Source organism: Bombyx mandarina, chromosome 05 (genome assembly GCF_030267445.1).
Source record: "Bombyx mandarina strain Sakado chromosome 05, ASM3026744v2".
Taxonomy (NCBI): Eukaryota; Metazoa; Arthropoda; class Insecta; order Lepidoptera; family Bombycidae; genus Bombyx; species Bombyx mandarina.
The window spans coordinates 6,888,524-6,915,656 of NC_143212.1; the positions used below are offsets into that span (position 1 = coordinate 6,888,524).

Consider the following 27,133-nt stretch of genomic DNA (forward strand, 5'->3'; position numbering starts at 1 on the left):
TTTAACGAGAAATTGCATTGTCTTTTTTATGTAGGTATAGGTGGATAAAGTACCTACTGTTTATGCAAAGCCAGATCGGAGCCGCGAATTGCGTCAAACGTCAGGGAGCAATACAAACAATTCGCAAAACGTTGAGGAATTTGGATTCGTGCCACAGTATTCTTTTTGTTCATAGATAAAACAGCGTACTATAAATTCATGTGTTTTCACATAATCAACTAACATTTTGGCTGGACACCTTAGCAAAAGAAAAGTGAGAAACATTTAATTGTATAACGAATTAAATATATCTTGTTTTTCATTCCCTAAGAAGAATCAAACTAAAATGCTCTGATGACGAGTGATTGAAGCTAGTAGGACGTATTCAAAATGTATTCATAATATTCGTATTCGTAATAATTCAAAACGTATACATTCCAAGTAATGATGTCCAAAACCTTCTTGTATCTGGTATCTTCTTCTTCGTCATCTGATCGCGTATCTCAATAATAATATCAACAGTTTTTACTGGTAGGTACCACCACCCTGCTTATTTCAGTCGTGATGCAATATTATTGCGTTCCAGTTTGAAGGATGGGGCAGCCGTTGTAACTATACTGAGACCTTAGAAATCACATCTCATGGTGGGTGGCGGCATTTACGTTATAAAAGTCTGGGCTCCGGTAACCACTTAACACCAGGTGGGCTGTGAGCTCGTCCACCAATCTATGCAATAAAAACATGGTAGGTGGATATATTGTTTTTATACGCTACACTACTATGCGTAAAGTACATACCTACCTACCTACCTCAATTGTAATAATTTTCTATAAATTTCCAATTTAGAAAGGGGAAATTCGATAAAGTAATACTGAAAAAGAATGGTGGCTGGTGGTAGTGCTCTCGTGCCTTGCTAAGCATGTTCATATTCGAATTATTTTTCGGCCGTTTACTTCTGAAGACGTCTATGTGTTTCTGATTTTATTCGTTCCAAGATATTGTTCCACACGGAGCAATTGCTAGCAAAATATATAGATAAATGTTTGAAATCGAAATTGAAAGCATACCTAAGTACATATTATATTCATATGTAATAAATTGCATTTGAGTAAAAATATATCTATTAACTGACCGTGATGTCGGTGAGTTCCAAGAGGAAAGGCTGGGTGTGGATGCGGTAAAATCATCATCTTTTTTCTTGCCGCCACCGTGTTCCTTATAGTCGCGGAAACAGCGTTTGCAACGCGTCGGCCACCGCACTTGCGGGTGGAAGCCTAGCGGACACAGCGGGTCTCCCTTCGCCAAAGGGTACAAGTGATGCATTTTCACCACACAATTCACAAATGCACTAAAGAAATGTTAAAGATTTCAGCTAAATGCCACTTTTGTATTATTTATAACACGAAATTCACACAATTTCACCGCGATGCGTTATAATCTCAGAATCTACATAGCCGATTCACATGAAACTTTAACTAAAGATAACCAGGAACAACTAAAAATACGAAAGTGTTTATGGAATGGACTTTACGGTTCTACTCTATAAATAATAATTTATTTAACCGCCAGCGTGCTCAGGCGCTCGTACGCCTGCACCCATCAGTTGTAATAAAAATATCTCGCTGCTAGCACTGAACCGGGCGACCTAAATCGGCTGCTCTGAACCCGCTACTGTTTCGTTGTCCGTCTGATATGTAAACACGAGTTCCTCCGCCACATACGATCTATAGGTACATTAAAAGTTCACACGATTATTAGAGACGCGTGTTTGAGGTGTGACGCGGGTGACGAAAGCAGCGGACGACGCAGGAAAGGATTTCGTGATGTGGTAGGGTCACGGCACGCACGGGTGCAGGCGACGGTCGGATCGGCACTCCGGGGACTGGCGCGCTGCCGACGTCGCGGGCACCGAGCCAACACTCGCCGCGCCACTTATGTCCTACACACCACGCGCCACCACGCCACCGCGTCCGACCCTCAATATAAATAAAATCTTCTCGACAATATATTACGTCAAGGATTTTTTTATTGCTTAGATGGGTGGACGAGCTCACAGCCCACCTGGTGTTAAATTAAGCTCTAAGGTTTCAGTATAGTAACCGTAAACGTGTGGGGAATTATGTCTATGATTCTCTTGGTAACTGCAAAGTACTAACGGCACTAGTAAAGACGATGAATGTCAATTATTAGTGATTTTAAGCTGGTGTTAAGTGGTTACTGGAGCCCATAGACATCTACAACGTAAATGCCGCCACCCACTTCGAGAAATGAGTTCTAAGGTCTCAGTATAGTTACAACGGCTGCCCCACCCTTCAAACCGAAACGTATTACTGCTTCACGCCAGAAATAGGCAGGGTGGTGGTACCTACCCGTGCGGACTCACAAGAGGTCCTACCATCAGTAATTACGCAAATAATCATAACCCATATTCTAGATAAGATGGGTGGCGCATTTACGTTGTAGATGTCTATGGGCTCCAGTAACCACTTTACTCCTTAGGTGGGCTGTGAGCTCGTCCAACCATCTAAGCAATAAAAAAAAAAAAAAGATACAGCTTTGGGGTTATACTCGGCGTGACCTAAACAAACTGCCCTTTAATCTATTATCCAATATTTTATTTCCTCATAAATTAAAATTTCACTCTCTACGTTTTAAGTACTACCTATCAAACTTTAAATAAACTTTGAAGGCGTCATGTTTTATATGAATAGGTTAAACCTTTGTGCCATACTATCATACAACTCCCCTTTGTCTGAACAAAGAGCTTAACGCTCATAGACCGATTAATCATGGTAAATAAAACGCAATAAATTCGTTATAAAATAATTTATTACCACATTACAATGACAAATGTCCATTTATTTGTGAATATTCCGTTCATGCTATCTTAAATTTTAATTATACAATTTTTTAACATATTTTTTTGTAACTTACAATATATATTATGCGCTATTCAAAAATATATTATTAGTAAAATGTTTTCAATAATTTTCGTAATATTTACATAGCTAACAATCTACCAACTATCATTTATTGTGCAATTATTTTGAGCAGAGTCTGGAATCAGCGCTCTATGTCGCAATAAACTCATATATCTATAGTTATTGTATAGTAATATAAGAAATAATGGCTTCTTTAACAGAAATCACCTTCGTTGAGGGGTTCATCTTCTTTCTTATCGTATACTAGAGTTTTGTATATAACGTCTTCCAAGTGAAGCGCGTTCAGGCCTTTTGGTTCCGCGACCTTGATCTTCACGTCACCCGGATATAATATCTCACCTTTATTTTTAGTTGAGCCCATCACTAGAGATTTTTGCAATTTGTCGATGCATGGTATTTCTGAAAACATTTACAATTATTGTTATAAAGGATTTTTACTTCATTTCGATTTAGAAATTTTAAGGCGGAGCTATAATACTTTAGTAACTATATTTTTATAATTATCATTTTTATGTAAAAATGCAAACGCATGTAATCTGGATAGTTATAAAATAACGTACCATAGAATTGATCTCATAACAGACTCAAAGGGCGAGTAACGCGAGGCGGAATATTTAAAAGGCGTGTTGTTTTTTAGAATTAGTTTGAATGGGTATATCAAGTGACCCACCTGGTGCTATGCGGTTGCCACTTGATATGGACGGCACTGACCATTTGAAGACATGTCTCAAGACACTTGTCAGATACTGAATATTGTAACGTCTACTATTTAGGACACAGAAATATTTACAAAGGCGGTACTGTTGTCAATTTACACATAAAGTTAACTGCCGTCTTTTTAGTGTTGCCAACATAAATAAATCTTGATTTAAGCAATTCACAAGGTACTTGACGTAAAACATTGTGATTATTCTTTTCAATTATATGACATCCATTTAATATGCACCAAGTTTCAAATTTTATTGTTGAACAAACCACGAGATGTGGCGTACAATGTAAAGGTATGACTTAATACGGTGTAGTGTATTTTTTTCGGTTTTAGCGTGTCTTAGACATAATTAAAATTAATTTAACGGTTTAATCTCGCATTTTTATTTATTTCGAACGATGATGTTGAATGAGACAATTTCCTTCTTTGTTTTAACGTAGAGTGTGACCCAGTAAAGTACTTTGAAAAAAATATCGAGATGTAAACCGTAAGAGTACTTTTTACTATATACTATTAAATTACTATATCAAGAAAAAGAAAGCGCCATTAGCGAATCACTTGAGGTTTTTAAATTAACAGTTTTAATTTGAGGGCTTTTTTTACCTGATGTCACTACTTTTTTAATGGGAGTTCCAAGTGAGGCTTCGATGACGCGCACGTCGCGAACCAGTTGCTGAAACTCGGACGGAGTTAATGAACAAACGTGGTCAGTTCCCTTCATGCTTTTATCCAGAGTTATATGTTTTTCTAGCACCTGAAATACGAAGGAGCCGTTTTACAATAGTAATCTGTACTGATTTATGTGTTGTTATTATGATCTGTACTGTAATTAATTATCTATGAACTATGTATGGTGATGCCATCAACTATCGAGGGCGTTCACTGAGTGTATATTACCAAATAAACATTTCCACTATAACGTGTTTTTTTACATCCAGCGGTTCGTCAAATACAATATATAAGTCATACAATGGAACTATCTCGTTTGATAGATAGATACATTTCTGATGAATTTGTGTTAATATGAAAAACGATTTTTCATATATTTTTAAAATATGTAATCACTAGTACTCGAAATACGGAATCAGAATTTAACACATTACCCATTTCCCATTCTCAATAAAATTATAAACAGTAATGTAATGTACTATTACACTACTTTATGTGCAAACAAAATTCCCCTTTATAGGATTCTAATAAATAAAAACTCCAAAACGATATCTTTGTTCAATTCGATCAACGATATTAATATCAGTACTAACGTGCTCCAAACGTATTGTCATAAAAAATAATATAGATATATAAAGCGAAATAAAAATATATACAGCTTACGTTTTGTCTAGTGAGAGTGCTGCGAATGTCGTGCCTTAAGACGGGGTACAAAAAAAAAGATTTTTTGGCAATCACTTAAGCCGAAAAGTATTTTGATATACATATATAAGGTACTAGCTGTATCCGTTCGCTTCGCTGGGCATTTAAAATTAACATTATTATTTCTCATCCCCACAAAGATTCTCATCATTAACGCCCCCGCAACTGGTGTAGGGAGTACAACACTCATATAAATATTAGTCTATCCATTAAGTACATGTATTTTCTACATGGATAACAAGTTTCAAGTCAATCGGATGCATGGTTCAGTAGTTATAACGGAACATCCGTAAAAACCACTGTAGATTTATATATTAGTGTAGATAATTAATATATTCTTAGAACTAAAGATTGGTACGATCGGTTGCGGTTACGTACCTTTGCGCCCAAAGCAACCGCACCCAGTGCGACTGCGGTGCCGAGCTCTTGACCGGAGTATCCGACGGGAACGTCAAAAGTATTCTTATAATCTTGTAAAACAGTCAGATTGCAGTCTTCAAATGGCACCGGATACGCCGATATGCAATGAAGCAAACAGAACTGCTTGTGGTCCGAGGAAATGATATCGTAAATTGTCTTTACGGCAGTTTTGTCGACCATCCCCGTTGATATAATTAGAGGAATCTTTTTCGAAGCTGCGTACTTTAGGAAGAGCAAGTTGTTCGAGTCCCCTGAGCCGATTTTTATGAATGGCACTTTTAGGTTAACCAGAAAGTCAAAAGATACCTAAAAAAGAAACAGTATTTTTTGTCGTTAACAATATAATGAGTCTTATTCTAATTTTGGCTTCTGTCCTACTCTCATTAAGTTAAGTTTCTATTAATTAATTATTTTTGAAGAGAAGTGGTAGCTAAATTGTAAAAATAATAATAAATGTAATTTTACTTTACAAATGACGGTCATAATAGTTTGGTGTTATAATGTGTTAATAGTTTTTTTCTTTTCAATTGTTTTTACTAGTGGTAACCTATTGTGACCGGTGAAGGATTGACGCGTTCTGGTTTGAAGAATAGGACGGCAGTTACAATGCATTGAGACTTCACCCTCATAAACACTCGCCTATTGTCTATGGGTTCCGGTAACCACAGTCGTAAGGCGTGTATTGAACTTGCCCGCGAAAATATGGTAGTTTTCATTCGTATTTACATTATTGTTATAGTTAAAAATGAATAAATTTAAATTGAAGCTCCTATTCATCTAGACAACACAATAAAGTTGTTTTCATTATATCGTTTATTTATGTTTAAACGTCGAGATCCGTGTATTTCTAAGCTTGTTGTTCCGCTTCCGTAAAATTCATTCAATTTCAAACAAACATTTCCTTGTAGCGCAAATTCTAACGAGAAATGAAATTCTAGGCGATTACGGCTTCTGTATTATTTCATTAGTATAATATTTTTATATTATTAAGGTTTTTTTTTCCATAGGAGAAAATCGCCGGATTCCCACCCGCACGGCAGGTGGGGTATGTGGGAGTCGAACCTCACGAAAAACTCCTAACGCTCACAGCCGGCGCCCTACCCCGGATGGGCAGGAACCCAGTCGGAGCTCTATATTAAGGTAGATTAGTTTAAACAATTTTGTATACATTAAGCCATTCTAAAAGTCACATCCATAATAACGACCTACGAATGTTTGTATGTGCTACCTAGTTTCTTTGGAAATTATTGAATAACTCTGTAACGTACTACATATGTGCAATATACCTGCATAAATTAAAAAAAATAATGTGCGTGATTACGAAACGTTAAATGCAAAGGTTTTCCAAACAGCGCCACTTAGCAGTAGATTATGATTTCATAAGTTCATACATGTACTTATGTATGTACTTTTAACTTGTTGATTCGTATTCGTAAATCTGTTATTTTTACTTTTCGAAGCACGTGATTAAGAATAGATGGATGTGATGCTGTTTATAGAACAAAATTTGTTTGAAATGTCAGAATTACAGATACAGTTAGCCGATTTTATAACTCTAGGTATGTTTAATACTAAAAAAACTTACCATGTCCATGGCAGAGGCGGTGAATAAAATCCCGACCTCCTGAGCGTATCTAAACAATTCTCTGTATTGTGTATCGGAGAATTCCAAATGACTTTTGTGTTCTCCGTACGTCTTTCCCCACGAGTTTGGGTTGTCGTAAGGCCTTTCTAGATATTTTTTTGTAAATTTCTCTCCGAGACATGTCTTTTGAAACTTCACGCAGCTGGCTCCAGCTTCCTGTAATATAAAAAGTCTTTCTGCATCAATCGGTTTTACTGTAAAATAAAAAGGTTTTTAATCCAGAATTAATATAGATATGAATATTATCAAATGCACGTCAAATGCACCTACCCATTTAAAATTTTGTCAATTTCAAGTTTGTAGGTGTGTTTTGTTAACGAGACTAGTAAATAATAGTATTTCATTGGTAAAAGACATCTATAAGATATAGGTAGAAGATAGTTTCATCAACACATCATCTTTCAATTTAATGAATCAATAAGACAAAGTGCAATTTATATTTGGCTATTACGCAATTCGTCTGCTGACTAGCTAGCGCAGTTTATCGGCTCTTAATTTACTGTTTGTTTTATTTAGTAGGTGTTTCAATAAAGTTAACTTTTATAATAAAATAAATTTAAAAAGGTGACTTAATTAATATTTTACGGAGCATGTTTGGAATTTAACACTTTATGTGTTCACAAAGAGAATGACAACACAAACGCTTTGGATGATGTTTACATTTGTTGCACTTTAAAACCTCCTTTCACAATTTGTAGTTTTTTATTCTTTAGTAGTATCTTGGTACTGCCTACCTAAAACTATAACACGGAATACAATCTTTAAAGACTCACAATTGAAAACGATTGTAGGTTCGGATAAGTAGTGATAACAAAAATACAATGCAACCGGAACACCTAGCAATTCCTTTGTGTGTTGTTGCTGAGTAAAAATGTAAAATCACTTACCTTAGCAGCTTTTATTAATTTTTTTGCGATCTCGATGTCACCTTGGTGATTCTGTCCCGCTTCCGCTATTATAAAACATGGATTATTGCCGCCAATTCTAATGTCATCAGTTATTTTGACTTCCACCATTTTGAGCGTTCCATAAAAACAAACAAACTAAAACCAATTTCCAGTTCGACTGGATGGCTTGGAAGTATGTTCACACTATGCAATAAAGGTTTATCGACCTCTCGTTCAAGATCAAATTGGATAAATAAGGTCAGCTGTGTACATGTACAAGCGAGCGTTTTGTTGCGCGTCCGCCACACTAGTGCGAGCCCGTTCCAACCACCAACGCTGTCCGTTAGTCCGTACCCACTCTGCATGATAATATAATAATTGATAAAAACCGGTAGGTATATCGGACTGCGTTCAAGACCACTGTCATGTATTTATCGAATAGCAGATTGTAATAAATAATAAGACATCAAATAAAGCGAAATAACAAATCGTTTATTGTATTTACTTAGATACAAAAGTAAATATTTGTTGAGTTGTGTATGGAATAAATATCTTATCACAATTATCAAGTGTTTATTTTTGAGCTTAAACCGCTATTGTAATATTAATTTATCTCTATGAACAATTACAAGACGCTAGTTTGACAATATCTCTGTAATTAGTAAATCTATTACTAATCACCCTATTAACTTTGGATTCTGTAGGTTTTCCAAGGAAATTGGAAATGTATCGACCTGCTTCTATAATCTTTACTAGATCTACGTCAGTATTGACTCCCAGGCCATACAGGAAATAGACTAGGTCTTCGGTGGCAAGGTTACCGCTCGCGCCGCGTGCATACGGGCATCCGCCGAGTCCGGAGATGGAAGAATCTACTGTTTTAATACCAAACTGAAAAACAAAACAAGTTAAATTTATCTCAATGACGTACGTATACAAGTTTAATACACGAGCGTTTGTCGTATTAATAAGAGTTGTTGAATTGTCGAACGAAACATGAATATCATGTTGAGATTGATGTTTGATGACTGGATTTTTTAAAATGAGCTAACGATGGTAGACAGACTCGCAGCTTAAACGGAATATCTCTCCTGTGGGTTTCATGAGCGTTAAGATGCATCCTTCTGCAAACGAGATTAAGGGACCGTACTCAGAGGTAAGATGCGGCTTCGCTGTATCACTTCCATTAGTAACGTCTATGACAGACGTTGACCGTTGGCTAATTAGGTGGGTTACAAATTCGTCTGTCTACGGTGGCTTTAAAAAATATCCCTGAAACCTCACTTATCGCTGCGCCGAGCAGAATTTTCTATAGTAAGTGTACTACCTAGTGCTAGTCTGAAGGCACATTTTAAAATTGTAAATAGTAAAACAATTGTAAAAGTAATGACAAATTACGTTAGTAGCGTCTGTTATTACTTATTTTATTGGTGCCTCCGTTGATTGTCTGCTCTAATAGTCTGTGCTAGTTGAATTTAACTTATGTTTTTAGACATGTCTACTGTTTGTCATAATATGTTACCTTCGCTCATGTACATGGGTACTAGCGAAACAGCCAAGTCTCTGTTCACTGTAATTCCAGCTGTCTCGTATTTTTTTTTTATTGCTTAAAAGACGAGCACACAGCCCACTTGGTGTTAAGTGGTTACTGGAGCTCATAGACATTTAGAAAGTAAATGCGCCACCCACCTTGAGATATAAGTTCTAAGGTCTCAAGTATAGTTACAACAGCTGCCCCACCCTTCAAACCGAAACGCATTACTGCTTCACGGCAGAAATAGGCAGGGTTGTGGTACCTACCCGTGCGGACTAACATTCCTATTCCTTCGAGTAATTAATATAAAATTCCATTGGAAACTTAAATTGAATTGTAAAATTGCACTTAAATCAGGAGGGCCGGCTGGTACATCTAGCCAATATGTAAAGAAGGATAAACGTGGTACGATTTGAATACTTTTCACATATTTTCTTTTCAATATACTATTTTACTATACAATAACTGTGTGGGAAGCTTAACGACAGAGGGAAGATCTTCCACCGACCGGATGATATTGCTCGGTAGACCGACGGTCTGAATGTTGTTGTTCTCTCTGCTCTGCTCTACATAATAATAATATATAAGATACATTATGGTGGTAGATAGACAAGAAACGGGTTGTGAATCTCTTGCGGTTCATCTCCCCTGCTATAAATATATAATCTGCTATATGTATCAAAGGAGCCTATTGTTGTGTTATAAGTTTAATGTTGCATTGAAAATGATATATATGAGACAAGATGTGTGAATTACAAAATACTCTTCTATTTGATGATAACGGTATCAATACAAAGAACAAAACTGTTGTTTTTATCGACATAATGCGTATTAATCTATTTCGATTAGTTTAACGCTAAGTCACGCAAATGTAACAACTGAATTTAAAACAGAGAAGCTAGAATGTTAATGAATTAATCAATCGTCTTTTTTAAGGAGCTATTGTTAACGTGTAATTACAAAATCGTTATTACATTCTAAAGTCTTTTCCAACACAATGCATTCAAAAACAAATTGAATGCAGATAATGATATGACTAGCAAGGCTGTATTACCACAATTGTTAGGTAAAAAATGCTTCAACCCGATAAGAATACAGATAACAGCTCAGAGTGTGTAGATATAAAACATGTCGCTAAGAATGTAAATATTTTTAATATTGAAAGTTTGTTTAAATTTTTGTTTAAATTTTATTTCTTAAATTATTACTTGCTTTAAATAAATTGAATAGAACTACAATTCTACGATACGGTATTTGCCACGAAACGATACCTTTTACACATTTGGATACTTATAATTATTTTTTTTCGTAAGTCTGTTATTGTCTCTTCAATGAAAATCTTGCATGCCAATTCTATTCACCTTTTGGATGATAACTAAATATATCAACACGAGAAACGCAAGGTCGCACGTACTTTGTTCCTTTTCTGTAACTTGAAGTAATCACATTCTAAATATAGTCTACATAATATGTATATGTAAAATACGATTAAAATTTGAAATGTTTAATTTGAAAAGTTTTAATTATTGATAATCGACCTTGTGCTTCCAGGGTCGAGATTATTCATATTACATTGTTTTTTAAATGGCGTAGATAAGACAGACCAACGTACGGTCTATGGGCTGATGTTTGATACACATGTATTATAGTACATAACACACACCCTTACGGATCCATCAGATCCAATAACTCTTGCATTAGATATATTCAGCTCTAACACTAGCAGAAGGCCTAGGGACCCCGGTAACCGTACTCGTCGAGCTCGACAAAGAGGTCGACGTGCAACCTAACCCATGCATCAACTCGCTGAGTTTCTCGCCGGATTTTCTCAGCGGGTCGCGATTCCAATCCGGTAGTAGATTCATACGCGAAGCAGCTGCTCTTGAGTTGTTAAGTTTCCTTCGGAGGCGCTCGGGCAGTTGTTAGCAAATCCCACCACTTTTCGCTAAGCCCACCCACCTGTTCGCCCACCGTGTTTGCTCGCCCACCTGTTCTGGGGAAACTGGAAAGGCCTCCGGGCCACCAGTAATACTTCAATCATAAAAAAAGGTACATAACATTTAACAAACTTACTTCGAGGCCAGCTAGTAAATTGGAAAGTCCTTGTCCGTATGTGTCATGGAAGTGAAGGGCTAGTTGTTCCGGTTTTGCGACAGTGAGGACTTCATGAAGAAGTCGGCGGACGGAGCCGGCCGTGCCTACTCCAATCGTATCACCAAGCGATACTTCATAACAGCCCATCGCAATCAATTGTTCTGTTATCTGTACCAATTATGGGTTTATTATAGCAATTCAGTTGTCTACGTACTTATTTGAAATCAAGTATTGATACGAGATTGTAAGCTTATTCTTATTGCGAATACATAGATTTTTATGGGGCTCTTCTGGTATAGATGGGGTTGCCGACTATCCATATTATTTTTTACTTATTGCTTCGAAAGACAAACAAGCATGCAGCCTGACGAACCGTCGTATCGTGTCGGCCGACGTGTTTCTGAGCCTTCGATTTGCCTCCAAGATTCCGTCGGCCGAGCGTTTTTGGGATGAGCTGCGCAGTAAGCCCCTTATCCTAAGATCGATCTCGGGAAGACATTCGACGCTTCTGCGAGTGTAAGGAAGTCGTTTAGTGGGTTGGGTCCCAAAAACACCTTTGGTCCGCGGTCTGCTTCCAACATGTGGAGACCGTCTAGCCCCACATACCAGGCGAGCCTCTTAGGCGCAGATTCCTCGTGGGAAGTTCGGCTCAAGGCCCATAAAATAAATTAAGGGAAAGTAGAGTAATTTTTAGAATTTATGCTGTCGTGTAGTATATCAAAGAGAAATAAGATATTTACGATACTAAAAGTATTGTATTTTAGTGCATAAGACGCTCACTGTATCAGCTGTATAATAGTAAATGAAATGCTTTTAGATAAAACATAATAAACTGTTGTGTTAACGTGAGTCTGCGGTGAACACGACCATACTCAAAAATGCTTCGCATCATTGTACAACAAGTATATTCTAAGTTAATGTGGTTGCTTCATATTTTCATATGTCTAATTCTAAAACCAGATATTCGAGAAGATCTTCTGAGAATACTATCAATGTGGGCTCTGAAAGTTATGGCGCTATATAGAAGATAATTAGACTCCTTTGCTTATATTAAAAAAGAAACTGGATAATTTCAAAGTAATTGATTCTAAAATTTGCATGATAGACACTGTTTTACCTACCTTAGCAATATTTTTCGGGTGAATCGGTCCATCGTAGGGACAACCAACAACACATGAAATATATCCCCTTACTCGCAAGCCGTCACGAACGGCCTCGTCCGCGACCTGTTTAAACCTTCTAAGACCTTCTTCCACCGAGCAATTTAGATTTTTTTGTGAAAACCCTTCCGAACCAGCAGGAAATATGGCAATTTCTTCTACGTTGCATTGTTTCTGTAATTGCAAATTACCATTTCGTTCTTGACGGCGTAGACGAGTTTACAAACCGCTTCAGCGGTTTGTAAACGGTTTCAGCGGGTTCAAACGGGTTCAACGGTTTCAGCGCTTAGCAAAACCCATAAACATCACAATAAGCTTTTGCCAAATGTCGCGACCAAATTAGATAAATGGAAGAAATCTCAATTTAATTGTCATTTTAATTACGACAGCTTCAAACCGGAACGTACGAGTATCCTGAGGCCGAAATAAGCAGTGTGCTTACTGCGAGTTTTTTAACGTTCTCGATAGCGTAAAAGTCAATTCTGTATGAAGTTGGTACGTTTGCCAATGTTTGCCGCTAGGGGCGCTGTTCCAACTGCATACAAATTTCAGTTAACTTTTACGCTATCGAGAACGTTAAAAAACTCGCACTAAGCTACAGCCATAGTAATTTTAATGCATATATATAATGACAGGAAATTAATTTTGTAGTTTTGACTTTTTATTTTATATTTCATCGTCGATATTATTCATTATAACAATGATATATTTTTATTGTTTAAGTGTTAATCTTAGTTTAAAGTAAAAATATTTTTTCATTAGTACTATTCTGGTTATTGTTTATGTTGGTAGACATGATGATGATGATGATGACCCTAAAGTAATTATGCTTTCGGATATTATACGGAATTTTTGCAATAATTTCGAGGAAGCAATATTTTCAAACAACAGACTTCGACTTCACTTTTAAGATTTAACATTTCATGCAGTATCTATCCGCTCTGGTAGCTCTCGAACATCAGTAAAACAAGTAGTCAGTGAGCTTATCGGCCGAAATAAGATAAATAATGTATCCAAACCATATTTTGAAATTTTCCCTATCAACTGAGTTTAGTTGTTTTAGCTAAACCTGCATACATAAATTAGGTACCTACTTATGCCACCAATATTATTGTATAGGCTTAATTTTTTTTTTTAAGTAAACTACTCTTGGGCTGTAGATGAACACTTTCTGATCATTAAATATTAATATTACATCCATATGTTGAAATTATTCATGATCCACCTATTGAAGGTTGTGCAAAGTTCAATCGCAAATGCAAAGCATAAATAAATAACACCGAAAATATACATTAATCTTAAAATTATTGCTTTTTTATCTTCAGGGTGTTGTAATATTGGTTTTTGGGTGGTTGGAATTTTAAAATTCTGCCTTCGGATATATATATATATATATGAATATAATAAATAATAAATAAATAAATAACTGGGAAAAATCACACACGATGTCTCAAGATGATAACATTGAATTAAATCAGGTCATTATACTGATGACAAGCATTGTTAGAATAATCTGTCAGTTCATTATTATTATGAACATCTAGTTTAACTTTAAAGAATTGTGTATTTGGCTTTGTTATGATTAGAAATTAAACTCACAGCTGTTTCATATCCTTTCAAATTTGGAACAAGTACAGGGTAATTTACTCCAGGCACTCTTTGAATATTTTTCATAACATCAACACTGTCACTCATTTGTTTAACCCATTTTGGACTGACAAAACTAAAAACATACAAAATACTTTATTTATTCTAGTGAATATTTAAAATTTGTAATTAATACTTACTGTTCATCTAAAACATATTACTTTCACGTTTTACTTTTTGAATCGGGATAATGTGCTTATTAAAATAAAATCCTCTATAAAGTTAAAACTATTCAATTGTTTGTGTTGTTAGAATATAATATAACATTAAAATTCATTTACAGCATTATGTAAACATACCTTGCAGATTCTACATTTTTTATACCTGCAGCAACGATTTTACTAATGAGCTCAACTTTAATATCTGTTGGAACAAACTTAGATTCATTTTGAAGGCCATCTCTCGGTCCTACTTCATAAATTCTGATTTCAGGGGCTACTGTACTCTGAAAAAATACTTAGGTTTATACTTGCTTACGTACATTCTACATTTGTAATGTTTTTATGGGTTTGTGTACCCTTAACTTGTTTTGTTTTTGTTTTAATATGAACATTATTAGCTTTATGATGATAAAAACCGACATGAGCCTTCAAATTTTTCTCCTAATTCCTGCACATTCTTTTAATACCCAGATCATTTGAAATATTTAAATGAATGTACATATAATTAAAAGAGCGGTTTTCGAAGGTACATTTCCTGTACTTACAAGACTACGTTGCAAGAAGTTATTAGAACGGAGTATATTAAGAACGCAAGTTTTTGTAACATTATTCATGATTAGTTGGGTATTACGTAAAGCAATGATTGCAATTAATTAAAGTTTGAAATCATTCTCTATTTTTGACATGTAAACAGCAGTTTACTGATAAGATTGTTATCAGCTACTTTTCTTGTTTTTTTTTAAATATTTTTTATGACCTGGTAACTAAGGCCTTTATTAGGTCAAGTTTTATTTTAATTAAAATTTATATTCTTATTTATATAGAGTGAAATGAAATGAAGTGAAGATGATTAATTTGAAACATTAATCAACTGAGATGAAATTAAATGAAATGAGATGAGATTATATGGGATGAAATACAATCTCAGTAAAATGGTGGTTATTTACTGAGACTTTTCAATGGGATTTTGGTGGATCCAGAGAAGCTACGCCCGGCGTTTGTTTCATTTACCAACATTTGTGCACTTTCACAGATATTAAACAGCTAATAAACCACCGTTATTACACATTTTACAGCCAATCCTAACAGAGCCTAACCAGGCTTTTCGTGATTTAACTGAATAAGCTGATTTTTAGCATTATAGGGTCTATTACAAGTATTACATATTCAGAAAGTATTGCTTAGTTACCCTGGACGCTGGAAACGATCTTAAAAGAACCGATTGCCATACTAAAAAAATTAAGATGCTATGAAGTGTCATTAACAATGACAGTTAAACTTAAAATCACAAGCCTGTCATCTAGGTTATAATCAGTAAAAATACAAGTTGTCCAAATTACTTCAAATAAAATACGGCAAAATGGGTATGTAAATAATCAGCAATATAGTTTGTTTATAATTTACGTTCTTAGGAATTGAAAGTTTAACACCTTATTTTATTTTCAGCGGTAAACAGTGCCACGTCCTTCGTACTGTCGTCAATATTAACCCTTTTGATATTTTCTGGAATGCAAATGTACAAACCACAGCTCATACTGTCTCCTATGACTATTATATTCGGAGGCTATCTTGGTTCATTAATGTTTATGTTCTTTGTAACTGTATCCTTTAAGATAGTAATTATTCCTCGGAACCTTAATAGTTTCACAAGTTTAAATAGTAAGTAGGCAAATTTACTGTTGTAGTTGTTTTTTATAGATGCTAATGACTGAATCGTGAGCTTAGAACCTGCCTTTTTATTTCATTTGCTGCATTATTACCATGGGATCTGCTTTGCTCTCGGGAAAAGTGTCATTCCATTCATTTCAAACATTTAAATTGTTACTTTGTGCTTATGTCAACAAGTTCAAATTTCATCTGATGTTATAGTGTTATCAAAGCCCAAAGACACCAAATTATTAATGCTGCTGCTCATATACTACACTGATATACTGAAGTCTTAGTTACATTAAAAAAAAACCATGGAATGACATTATTGTGATTCACCAGATGCAGACAGAACACTGCTATCTACCGACATGTGCACATTAATATTTTATTAATTTATTATAGCACAATTTTGAACTATAAATATATGTTGAGGTATAAATTAGGTTCTCAACTGAATGACAGTGATGGAAATTTAATCTAGTGGTTGTTGATCAGTTGGTGCAGCAAATTAAGAATACAAAAATCCTTAGTTGTTCCAGAAGTTAGACATCAAGCATCTGTCCCAACACCTTTGAAAAGAAGAATTTTCTTGTTAGTGTAATTTAGTCACAGACCTGTCATGATTAGTTTGAGGAATATGTCACTGTTTTCTGGGGTAGTAAATTTTGATGTTCTTCAATGAAGACTTAATTATTTTTTTCTTACCTACGCTGAGCCTTCAGAGGCTATTCCAGCGTAACCTTAACTAGTGGGTGAGCACACGGGGCTTAAACCTGACGACGTTGCTAACACGAACCCTAGCAAGAGCCATGCTTCGCAGAATCTTCCACTGGATCGGAAACGCGACCCACTGAGAAGATCCGGCGAGAAACTCAGTGGGCTGTGTCTGAGGGTTAATTTACTCGTCGAGCCCTTCGTCGCAAGCGACGGGTTCGACGAGAACGGTGACCGGTGCTTGAAGTACCTAAAAGCACCGTTAGTGGATGGGGAGGATTCGAAATGACGTGTTTTGGGTGACGTCGACTGCTTTCCATTCTTTCCGCAGGATCATGAATGTAGTTAGTTCTCGTGTCGTGCCGCTTTATCGAAGTGGCGCATCGACGCCGACCGTAAATACTTACTGATGGACTCGTAAGTCCAGGTCGTCATGGAGGTCGACGTTCCTGACGAACCACGGAGCTCCGACGGCTATCCTGCAAAAACGGGATTGAATGATTTGGAATGATTTTAAGTGAGTGCGGGCCGCGTGAGCGAACACTATACTTGCATAGGTCATGACGGGGCGTATGCAAGTTTTGTAAAGTGTCACCTTATTTCTAAGGGACATTTTACTTCGCCTGCATGTCGTCGGGTAGAGACGGCCTAGTATGAAGGCGGCACGGTCGCGTATCGTCTTTATATGGGGGCGGAATGTCATCCTTCTGTCGAGGGTGTCGCCTAAATATTTGACCTTCGGGGCCCACGGTATGGGCTGGTCGTACATCGTGATTGGGCGAATGGCGGAGGCGGACTTGTCGACGCGCCTAGACGGGAGAGGGATGCTCAACGTGGTGTTAATGTCGATGCGTCACTTCCGGAACCACTGTCCCATGGTGGTAGCTGCGGTCTGAAGTCGCCGATGAAGCAACGCCTTCTTCCTACACGAGTAGTAGATGGCCGTGTCATCGGCGAAGAGCGCCAGATGGGTCTCCGGAGACCGGGGTATATCATTGATATACAAAATGAACAGTAACGGGGAGAGGGCGGAGCCTTGCGGGACTCCGGCTGTGACGTGACGGGGGCGGGATCGCGTTCCCTCTACTCGATATCGGAACGAATGATTCGACAAGTAGTCTCGTATGATGAGCACGAGTCTGTCTAGCACTCCCATGTTATACAGTTTGTATATCAAACCGTTGTGCCAAACTTTGTCGAACGCCTTCGCTATATCGAAGAAGAGGGCTCCTGTCGGCATGGGTTTCCGCCTATTCAGCCCTAGTAAGATGTGCTCCGTGAGGCGGTGCACTTGATGGACGCACGAGCGTCTGGCGTGGAACCCAAATTGCTCGTCTATAAGAATTTTATTCGCGGTAACGAAGTCCCAGAGGCGTTTACGAAGGAGCCGGTCGTATCGTTTGCCTATCGCCGGGAGACTGATGGGGCGGTAACTCGCGGTTTCGTTCTTCGGTTTGCCCGGCTCGTGTATGCCGATAACGTCAGCAATTATTTGTGTTGTACCATTATAGTATAGCTGATAATTCAGAGGTGCAGAACTTTACATTGTTGATGGGTTGCAATCAATGTGAACTGTGCTTTTATACTTTTTTAAAAGCTCTTGTATCTAGTCTTGTCTAAATTTGTATTACTGTGCCTATAAATTTAAACTTCTTTTTCGGGCTGCGGTCCGTTCTCCCTCCTACGAGGTCTGTCCGTCCTCCTATGTGGTACTTGACGATCTGCAAGTATTGGGAGCAGACCGCAGGCTCAAAGAATTTTAGGGCCCTACCGCACTAAACGACTCCCCTGCACTCTTACACCCGACGTCCAATCTCCTTCCGGGGTCAGAGTAGGGGGTTTCCGCGATCAACACTATAACCAGACACGCGGCGCCCCCCGAAAACACCCGACCGACGGGTCGTCAAGGCGATACTCTGCCGACCAGGTTGCTCTTCCACAGTATGTTCGGCGACGACGATAATGCGAATCGCGTCGCAGGCCGCAGCCGCCGACGCGTCGTCCCGTCCTCCTGGTGCCTGCGCGCTAGAGTGATGGTAGCGTGTGGCGCAGCCTTAACCCCCTCAAGCTGCCCCGTGACCGTCACCGGGAGGAGACTGCCTCCTTACAGTGGCCGGAGCTACACAAATGCCCTTTTCCGACCCCGTATCGGGAGCTGCGGCACGGTGCTAAGAGGAAAGAAGAGTTCTCCCTTTCTCGTTCCACCGCCTCCTTCTGCGAGTTCTCTATCGAGCATAGCCTACCAGGACTCGTCGCTGCCACGCATCGTAGCCACGACGCGGCGACGGTGGCAAGCGACAAGTCCGGTCCTATTTTTGCAGCGAGGACGCGGCGCTGCTCTACAAAGCTGGTAGTATGCGAGCGTGTGCTCCGCCGTGTCTTCGTTGCAGCCACTGCAGTGGTGGGACTACAGCGTCAGCTCTCTCCAGGCGATGAGGAGCAGGTAGCGGCCGAATCAGTCGTGTCCCGTGAGCACCTGCGTCGCCCGGAAGGTGAACCGTCCTCGGTCGCGATTCATCCAGTCCGAGACGATCGGACGGCTGGCCTCGACGATCCGTCACCCATAGGCGGGGTCCGCCAGGCAGCGAGACCCCGCCTCAAGCACGAGATTGGAGCTTCCGCGCCCGAACTTCCGCCGCACCGGGACGCGGCTCCCCCCTGGAGCGAAGATCGCATCGCCACGCGTAATCCGCAGCAGACGCCTCCGCCTACAGGTCCCAGGGAGGCGTCCCAGCGAGCACGTCTGCCTCCAACGAGATGGTGCGGTATCCGCGAACCGCCCTGACCGCAATCGCGCGCTGCGGACGACGCAACGCCGCAACATTGTCCCGGGTCAGGGCGTGGCACCACCATGTCGGGGTCCCCGACGTTCGGCAACAGCCGACTCAGCGAGCCGGCGGCCGCCATCAGTCGGGGACCTAATCTTTCAAAGTGAGCGCGGAAGCTCAACGACCGTTCAGTACGAGACTGAGGTACCTCAAAAATTTGTATTATGAGAAGCAAAATATAATGTGTCAAGTGGAATTTCTAATAATAAAAAGATCAATAGGAAACAGTACAGCTCTATGACATTAACTAAGCTCATTATGCAGCGGGTAGGAGAAAATTTTCCCCGAATTTTTGGTCTCCATAAGCTACAGTGACCACCAGGTGGACTGTGGGCTCATTTGCTTACTATTAAAAATAAAACTACAAAAACTAATGTGTAATGATTTTCTTAGCTTTCATTCATAATATAGGCTGTTGGTAACCTCGAGACAATTCTGTTTGGTAAAGCATTCCAATTGAAATTACCAGAAGTAGTACTATCGATGGGAATATCATTGATTGCTGCTGGCATGGTCCACAGGATCTGTTTCACCACATGGTAAATATATTAATATCGAGGGGTGAAAGGCTGGCTTGGGTTAAGCGAGCGACATTTTTGCAACATTACAGGAGAGCCATTTAGTTTAAAATTTGAAAAATAAAATTTAAAAAAAAACTTCTATTTGAATGGAGTAAACTTAATGAAAGTTCAATTAAAAACATCGAACTGTTGATGTTAATACTAAATAAAATGCACCTTTAATTACAAAGATAAATGTCACATATTAAGCGAAATATCGCTTAAGCCAACTAGCCTTTCACCCCTCGATATGTTAACTAAACAAAATGTATTATGTTTTTATTAAAAAGTAGGTCACGCATTCATTTCGGGCCTCTTTATCATACCAGTTCTCGCATTTATTCCTCTCGTACTTTCATTCAGCCATTTTGTGACAAGTCAGGTTGAAGTCTCAAATGTTTTGTATTATCAATTGTCTAACTTTAAATTAGAACACATGACTGCTTTACGGCAAGATTCTAGTACCTATTAGTTTGGGCTTACTAATAATCCACATTAATCTATAATTTTTTGATGGCTCTAAATGGGTCAACAAACTCGTAGCCCAAGTCATTTGTGGTCTTTGGATTCTATAGATCTGCTACACCATGCCCTACATGAGGTCACAGTAAATTATGTACCAGCTGTCCCAGTCTGACCTATCGCACTTGACTGTTTTGCGACAAGTCTATTTGCGGTTGGAGTTTATGACTTCGTTAAAGTTTTACTTGTTTTTGTATTTAATGTGTATGTTACATTTATTTATTTTTATTAACATGATAGGATTATTCATTTTTGTTTATTACCTGTTTATTGTTTAATGCATAAAAATATTATAATATTTGAGTCGTCTATTATCAAAGGCGGCAATCTGTACATTTGGACAAAAATTTTTTATTGATATGTCAATACAGATTTATTTGAATATAATCGTCTCCTTCAAAGAATACGGTTCAAAACCTGCATTAAATAAAGGTTAATAGTTAACCTGTTATTTATCTAAGATGTCGTTCCGAAGAGTTTTGTGACTGCCAATGGAATACAAAGTCAATAATTCGTTTTTCTGATTTACGAATCATTGTCCAAAAGTCAGATTGCCGCCTTTGATAATAGTCGACTCATTTCTGATTTTGCATGTTAGTTCATGATTTATTTAGTTGCACGTTTATCCTATTAAATTTAAACACAGTAGTTGATACCTCTACGAAGACAATGAAGCGTGACCAGATTCAACTAGTGTTATGTATGTAAAACTATCTTTGTATATATGTATAGAACTTTACAATAATAGTATTTTGTTGTTTTAGCCTCATTTTTTGCGTGATAACCATTTACTACATGAATAAGTTATCGCAAAAAAAGTATGCGGTAGTTGCGCCTCAACCAGCAGCAGTGAAAAGCCGTCGACACAAATAAAATAATATTACAATACATCTTACGAAGCAATAAATGTTTTTATAAACCAAACGACTTTTTGTTCGGAAGGAAGAGGAAATATAAAATAAAACCAAGGATTAAAGAAACCATTGGAGTTCCAATTATCACTTTTTATTGAAATAATATAAAGCTATTATTCAGTAAATTGTTACGAGGTTGCACACAGATTTTAAGTTTTCTGTAAGTGAACTGTAAGCATCTATTAAAGTTTATTCTGTTACTCTAGACCAGAGTTCCCCAAACTTTGTTGTCTCGTAGACCCCTTGCCATGTTTTTCCGTGTTGGGTAGACCCCCTACTTACCTGATATTGATTTCCTGTTTTCTAACTGTAGTAAAGTTTAGTGTTAAAAACTTAAAGTAAAAACACATGTTAATTTATACATTTATTAATTGAATTTAAATTAAAACTACTCAAAATAAAATTTTGTATCTGTTGTGTAAAATATACGTAACATAAAATAAACTATAAATAAAATAACATAAGCAATAAGTCAATATTTTTAGTGAGAAGGATGAACCTGATGCTTTAATAATAAATTATCAACATTTGGCGTCAATTTTGTAAGGGTTAATCTTAAACCTCCTCGGCTAATGATGTCTTGATATTATAAGATAGTATGATGTAAGTAAATAGGTACTATCAGTGTATGTGTTGAGATCCACTATCGTGGACCCCCAATTTTTTTTCGCTGACGTAGACCCCTTGCAGGTTGTCATAGACCCCTAGGGGTCGATATAGACCACTTTGGGAATCACTGCTGTAGACGGACAGAGAAGCTCGCAACCGGTATAAGTAATTACTGTAGTATATACACATCATTAAAACGAATTCCGTCCATCACTCATAACAAGACATGAGTCAGTCTTAATTGCATTGTGTAAGAGAATGTTTGTTCCACTCTTCAACCCAGAAAGTATGACTGTATAAGGACCGAAATAGGCAGGCTGGTTACAATTACCCATACGGTACCTGTACTGGTGGTAGGCCATCTTGTGAGTCCGCACGGGTAGCCACCTATTTCTGTCGTAAGCAGTTATGCATTTCGATTTGAAGGACAGCTGTTGTACTGTTAAAACTGCGACCTTACGACTAATGTTTCGAGGTGGGTGGTGGCAGTTACGTTGTAGATGTCTATGGGCTCCGGTTACCGCTTAACACCAGATGGGCCGTGAGCTCGTCCAACCATCTAAACTATATAAAAAAAACATTTAATAAAGTATTTACTTAGAAAAGTAGCTATTCGTAGTAGACGTCGTTGCCGTGAGGTCGGCCTGTGGTTGCAATGTTGACTGCGGTAACTCCTTTACTTCTTCCGGGTTCTCTTGGGCGGGATCGGATGCTTGGACGATAATGCAGGGGAGTCGTTTAAGTTATGACCGCTACTATCTTTGCAGTTACTCATACACCACACATCACCATTAGGACATTCGTATTATTAGATACGAATGCTCTAGGCGTGTTACACATTAATTCAAAATTCAAATAAATATACAAAAAGGTTATAATAAAACAAAAATGTATTGAAAAATCTTTATGGGTTAGCATACAGAAATCCTAGCAAATTTGAAAACATACTTTTCTCTTATCATTTAAACTGAATAAATAAAATTAAGAGTAAGCAGTTTATTAGGAAATAAAAATCAAATAAATAATCCTTAATTCTGGTTACTAATTTCTAACGTAACTAATTATTGCTAATGCTGTGGCTACAGATAAATTTCGTGTTAACATTCGCGTTAGATTAGGGTTTCCATTGTGAGAGTGAAAATTTCTAATTAATATTAAGTAGCATTCAACAAAACCGTATTGTCTATATTTTAATTATTATTTCACAGACGAGTTCCTGGCCCTACCAAAATCCTCTTTACCCACAAAGTGACATTAAGCCGAAATCTTGATGTCGTCGTTAAGCTATCTGGATAGTTTATACAATATTAGCATTGTATTTATTACATATTTGTAGAATTTAGAAAAGGCGTTCATTTATGTTTTACGCCATCGGCTGTCGTTTATTGAACCAAGTTAAATTTTTTTACAATTGTTGGCACTGATGTAAAATTGTTTCTGTCATAATCGATCGCATATTCATTTGAAAAATTTACAAAAATATCATTTAAATATAAATATGAGTGCTGAAATATGTTAATGGTCATAAAAGAACAATCAAATTATAGGATTGAAATTTAAACCTAAGTTTTGGGCCATGAACAACACAGCATTAATCATGATAAAACTAAATATTCTTAGAATTGCGATAATGTAGCCACAACATAGAAAATAATGAATAATTCTTTAAACTATGTAATAACTTTCATACAACCTATATTATAATTTTGTTCTGTGTTTTTTGAACAAAAATATGCTGACACATTGTATATGACACCATTTAAAGTATTTCAGATCACTCCATTTCAGACAACCTCAGTAGATTATTACCTAACATTTTTTGCACAACTCCTAGACTATTACCATGTCTCACTTGACCTTTTAGATGTTTATATTGCACATTTATAAATCTAATCTAAATTTTGCACTTCTTTTACATTTTACTAACTATTAAACATCTATTACATACTTTTTATCTTATGATAAATTCAGGAATCAGTTTATGTGATGGTAATTAATCAAAGACAAAAAAACATGCACTATTAACATAATGATTTTATGTATTGTAGTAAGAATATATTATCATACATTACAAAAAAACAACCAAAACAATCTATATTTTATGTATAATAGATCAAGATGTTAATATTATTTATAAAACATATAATATTATGTTCAAATTGAGTTTGTAACATCTTGAAGTGACTGAAGACTTAGAACTGCATTAATACATTATTTTTTTACGAATCAGTTCTTTAGATAGGTACTTAGTTTACAAACGAGTCATTAAACAAAGCAAAAAAATATGATATGCTTGTTGTTATTTTTTAAATATAAAATATTTAAGAAATATTATCATAACCATTATAATCTCTAGATAGAATAGACATAAACTTTGTAAAAATTAACAAAAACCACCTGATAGGTGACAAATTAGTCATGAGGATTGGAAAACTAGTTTGATATAAAACTATAATTTTGGCACTTCATTAAATTAAAGTTTTGAATAACTACTGTTATTGATAAATATCAGGCAGTGCTTTTATTATTAACATTTGATACATTTTGATATGTTGCTATGATAATACATAGTGTAGGTGATTTCTCAAATACAATCTGATAATATGTCAAATAATAATCCAGATTTTCTTATCAGATCATACTTATTTACGTATTTCACACCTTAATTTCTGAAAAGAAAATATTACAAAGTAAAATATTTGCTTAGTGATTAAAAATAATTTACTATATTCCTGTTAGGATTAAATATATAATGGAGATTTAATTTGAGTTGGACCTCTATTTAGAAATATCACAGTGTAATTGCGATATGTATAAGGCACTACTTCACATCTTTATTATACAAATTTGATTGTTAAACGTTGGTGAAATGAGTGAAAGTTTAACATAAAAGATGAGTATAACAATATGCAGCCACAAATTTGAATTGCAACTTTCTAATAAGCATTAACTGTTTTTGACCAAATGATTTGCTTGCTTCTTATTATTGTTAGTAGCATTTTGAATAATGTTACTATGTTCTTAAATGTAATACAAGTAACAATTTATTGGTTAAATAATTAACACAGGTTTCCAACTATAATTATTAGTATTACACAGGTATTGCAAAGACTAAGGCATGCCACATTAATCATATGCAATCATGCAATAGATAAAGAATGGTTTCATTATATTTTTTTTACCCAATTGCTTGGTTATTTGTTACGAATATACATGCTGTTGTTTCTTACATAGGGATTCTGGAGTATGCGGGGTGTTGTTTCCATTACTCTTAAGAGTAGTTCATCCAAATAGTTTTCCAAGTCTTTCGTTTTCTTTTTCTCCAATTCTGCATCTTTTTGCAAATTGTAAATCATGACAATTAAATCTTCTCGTGTCTTTCCTTCAAACTGTTGCAATACTGTTTTGGGAATGTTATGATACAGAGGATTTACATAGTCTTCCTCAACAATATTTTCTTCACCAACTATAATCCTTTCTTCAAGTAATTTTTTTGGTTTACTGCTACCAACAAACTTCTTAAAGAATTTAGGACTAGGCTTTTCTTTTAAGGAACTTGGACTGTCTAATTTCTTGTTTCTTTCAAGGCTTGAAGATTTCTCTCTATCTATAGCCAATTGACTCATAGATTTTCTCGGAAGCAACTTTTGAGACCATTCATCATTTGAATCCATAACTGGAGTAGGTAATTGTGGAGGAGTGAATGTGTCCAAGCTCAATCGAACAGGTTTTTGTGGAATACTTTTTTCTGGAACAGCTAAGGTGCTACTTGTAGATCTTCTTAAAAATTCTCCTCCACCTAAATTTTCTAAAGATGCATTTACAGGTGATGGTGTATATTTGAAACTTCTGGGTGCATAGCTTGCTTGGACATTAAGTGAACTGCCTGAACTTTTGTGTGACAAATCATCAAAAGCGAATTCATCATCATCTTCACTTATGACACCAGGGTCAGCTTCTGATAATCTTTTAGGTGTTGAGTGGATTGGAGAAGGTAAGGTAGCACCTTTTAGATTTCCAACACTGCCACTTATCGATGATGAGTCATTTTTCTTATCTTTTTTATTGTTTAAATTCATTTTAGAGCTAATATTTTTGGCAAATTTTTTGATACTTTTACGTTTTTCAATACTGCCAATGCTCATGAGGCTTCCACCAACATTTTGTGCCAGGCTGGATAAGGAGGATCTGTGCTTGTCTTTCTTGCTGAGATCCGTGAGGCTGCCTTCCTTCACTGTGAAGGCTATTTTGACTTCTATTTCACCTCTGTCCTTGTCATTTTCTTTGCCTGATTTACCCTGCAGCTTGTACCAGCGGTTTCTTGGCCGCTCGTACACATCGAGGTCTTTTAACGGAATCGATACTTGACCCAATAAATGATCTTTAACAAAATCTTCGTCATAAACTTTAAGTACAACTTCAGCGGTGTTTCCTTGAGTAGGTATTGGTAGTTCGCATTCTTCTAACCATTCCACATTCTGTGTGGCTTTATGTTTAACGGAAGTTTGGAATTTTTCTTTACCGAGGGCAATGGTAACAAAACAGTTATTTGTACCGTTTTTCCCTTTGATTAGTAGTCCACGAGCTTTTTGTACGGTCACTTGAACGTGAGTAGGGTCCCACATCTTGAGATCAACTTTTGTTTATCAACACTTTCCCTATTCAATAATCATGAAATTACTGCAAAACTAATAAATAACGCAACAACAAATTGACCCTACCTGTCGCACAGATTAGTTATGACACTTATGACCCGTCGGCAGTGTGACCAGATTTCATTTGACAAA

General features: G+C 36.9%; 5 protein-coding genes across 9 annotated transcripts in view; 1 reads left to right on the forward strand and 4 right to left on the reverse strand.

The window, feature by feature from the left end:
• LOC114246676 (uncharacterized) overlaps positions 1-1,436 on the reverse strand; it is a 31,828-nt gene extending 30,392 nt beyond the window's left edge. For all 4 annotated transcript variants that reach the window (XM_089727630.1, XM_028179339.2, XM_089727629.1 and 1 more), the window contains exon 1: positions 1,112-1,436. In XM_089727630.1, coding sequence (XP_089583756.1) covers positions 1,112-1,302 — 191 coding nt within the window. In that variant the 5' untranslated portion in view covers positions 1,303-1,436. The remainder of the gene's footprint in view (positions 1-1,111) is intronic.
• Positions 1,437-2,790: 1,354 nt separating this feature from the next.
• On the reverse strand, positions 2,791-8,379 carry NANS (N-acetylneuraminic acid synthase). The gene is made up of 5 exons (XM_028179248.2): positions 7,954-8,379; positions 7,007-7,222; positions 5,380-5,727; positions 4,234-4,384; positions 2,791-3,320 (listed from the first exon to the last, which is right to left on the reverse strand). The coding sequence occupies exons 1-5, from the start codon at positions 8,080-8,082 to the stop codon at positions 3,115-3,117; spliced, it is 1,050 nt and encodes a 349-aa protein (XP_028035049.1). The 5' UTR covers positions 8,083-8,379; the 3' UTR covers positions 2,791-3,114.
• Positions 8,380-8,424: 45 nt separating this feature from the next.
• On the reverse strand, positions 8,425-15,275 carry Hmgc (hydroxymethylglutaryl-CoA lyase). 2 transcript variants are annotated; one of them, XM_028179249.2, is made up of 6 exons: positions 15,095-15,275; positions 14,688-14,833; positions 14,341-14,464; positions 12,703-12,915; positions 11,561-11,749; positions 8,425-8,844 (listed from the first exon to the last, which is right to left on the reverse strand). In XM_028179249.2, the coding sequence occupies exons 1-6, from the start codon at positions 15,161-15,163 to the stop codon at positions 8,569-8,571; spliced, it is 1,017 nt and encodes a 338-aa protein (XP_028035050.2). In that variant the 5' UTR covers positions 15,164-15,275; the 3' UTR covers positions 8,425-8,568. The 2 variants fall into 2 exon arrangements, with proteins under 2 accessions (XP_028035050.2, XP_089583759.1); XM_089727633.1 differs by lacking the exon at positions 11,561-11,749.
• A 516-nt stretch (positions 15,276-15,791) lies between these two features.
• On the forward strand, positions 15,792-21,747 carry LOC114246667 (protein KRTCAP2 homolog). The gene is made up of 4 exons (XM_028179330.2): positions 15,792-15,913; positions 15,996-16,150; positions 20,153-20,280; positions 21,588-21,747. Exons 1-4 carry the CDS (start codon positions 15,910-15,912, stop codon positions 21,694-21,696), a joined length of 396 nt encoding a protein of 131 aa, XP_028035131.2. The 5' UTR covers positions 15,792-15,909; the 3' UTR covers positions 21,697-21,747.
• Positions 21,748-23,237: 1,490 nt separating this feature from the next.
• Positions 23,238-27,133, reverse strand: Rip11 (Rab11 interacting protein). Its single transcript, XM_089727632.1, has 2 exons — positions 25,577-27,133; positions 23,238-25,015 (listed from the first exon to the last, which is right to left on the reverse strand). Exons 1-2 carry the CDS (start codon positions 26,969-26,971, stop codon positions 24,989-24,991), a joined length of 1,422 nt encoding a protein of 473 aa, XP_089583758.1. The 5' UTR covers positions 26,972-27,133; the 3' UTR covers positions 23,238-24,988.

Coding starts and splice junctions, on each gene's coding strand:
- Hmgc (XM_028179249.2), bottom strand. CDS start 15,163: ATGAATAATGTTACAAAAACTTGCGTTCTTAATATACTCCGTTCTAAT. Junction 14,834..15,094: donor ACTTCTTGCAACGTAGTCTT/GTAAGTACAGGA, acceptor GTATTTTTTCAG/AGTACAGTAGCCCCTGAAAT. Junction 8,845..11,560: donor ATTTACTAGCTGGCCTCGAA/GTAAGTTTGTTA, acceptor TTTGTTTTTCAG/TTTGGTATTAAAACAGTAGA.
- Rip11 (XM_089727632.1), bottom strand. CDS start 26,971: ATGTGGGACCCTACTCACGTTCAAGTGACCGTACAAAAAGCTCGTGGA. Junction 25,016..25,576: donor GCATACTCCAGAATCCCTAT/GTAAGAAACAAC, acceptor TTTTCTTTTCAG/AAATTAAGGTGTGAAATACG.
- NANS (XM_028179248.2), bottom strand. CDS start 8,082: ATGGTGGAAGTCAAAATAACTGATGACATTAGAATTGGCGGCAATAAT. Junction 4,385..5,379: donor CGGTTGCTTTGGGCGCAAAG/GTACGTAACCGC, acceptor TTCGTATTTCAG/GTGCTAGAAAAACATATAAC. Junction 3,321..4,233: donor TAAAAAAGTAGTGACATCAG/GTAAAAAAAGCC, acceptor AAATGTTTTCAG/AAATACCATGCATCGACAAA.
- LOC114246667 (XM_028179330.2), top strand. Junction 16,151..20,152: donor TGTTTATGTTCTTTGTAACT/GTATCCTTTAAG, acceptor TTCATAATATAG/GCTGTTGGTAACCTCGAGAC. Junction 20,281..21,587: donor AGGATCTGTTTCACCACATG/GTAAATATATTA, acceptor TTGTTGTTTTAG/CCTCATTTTTTGCGTGATAA.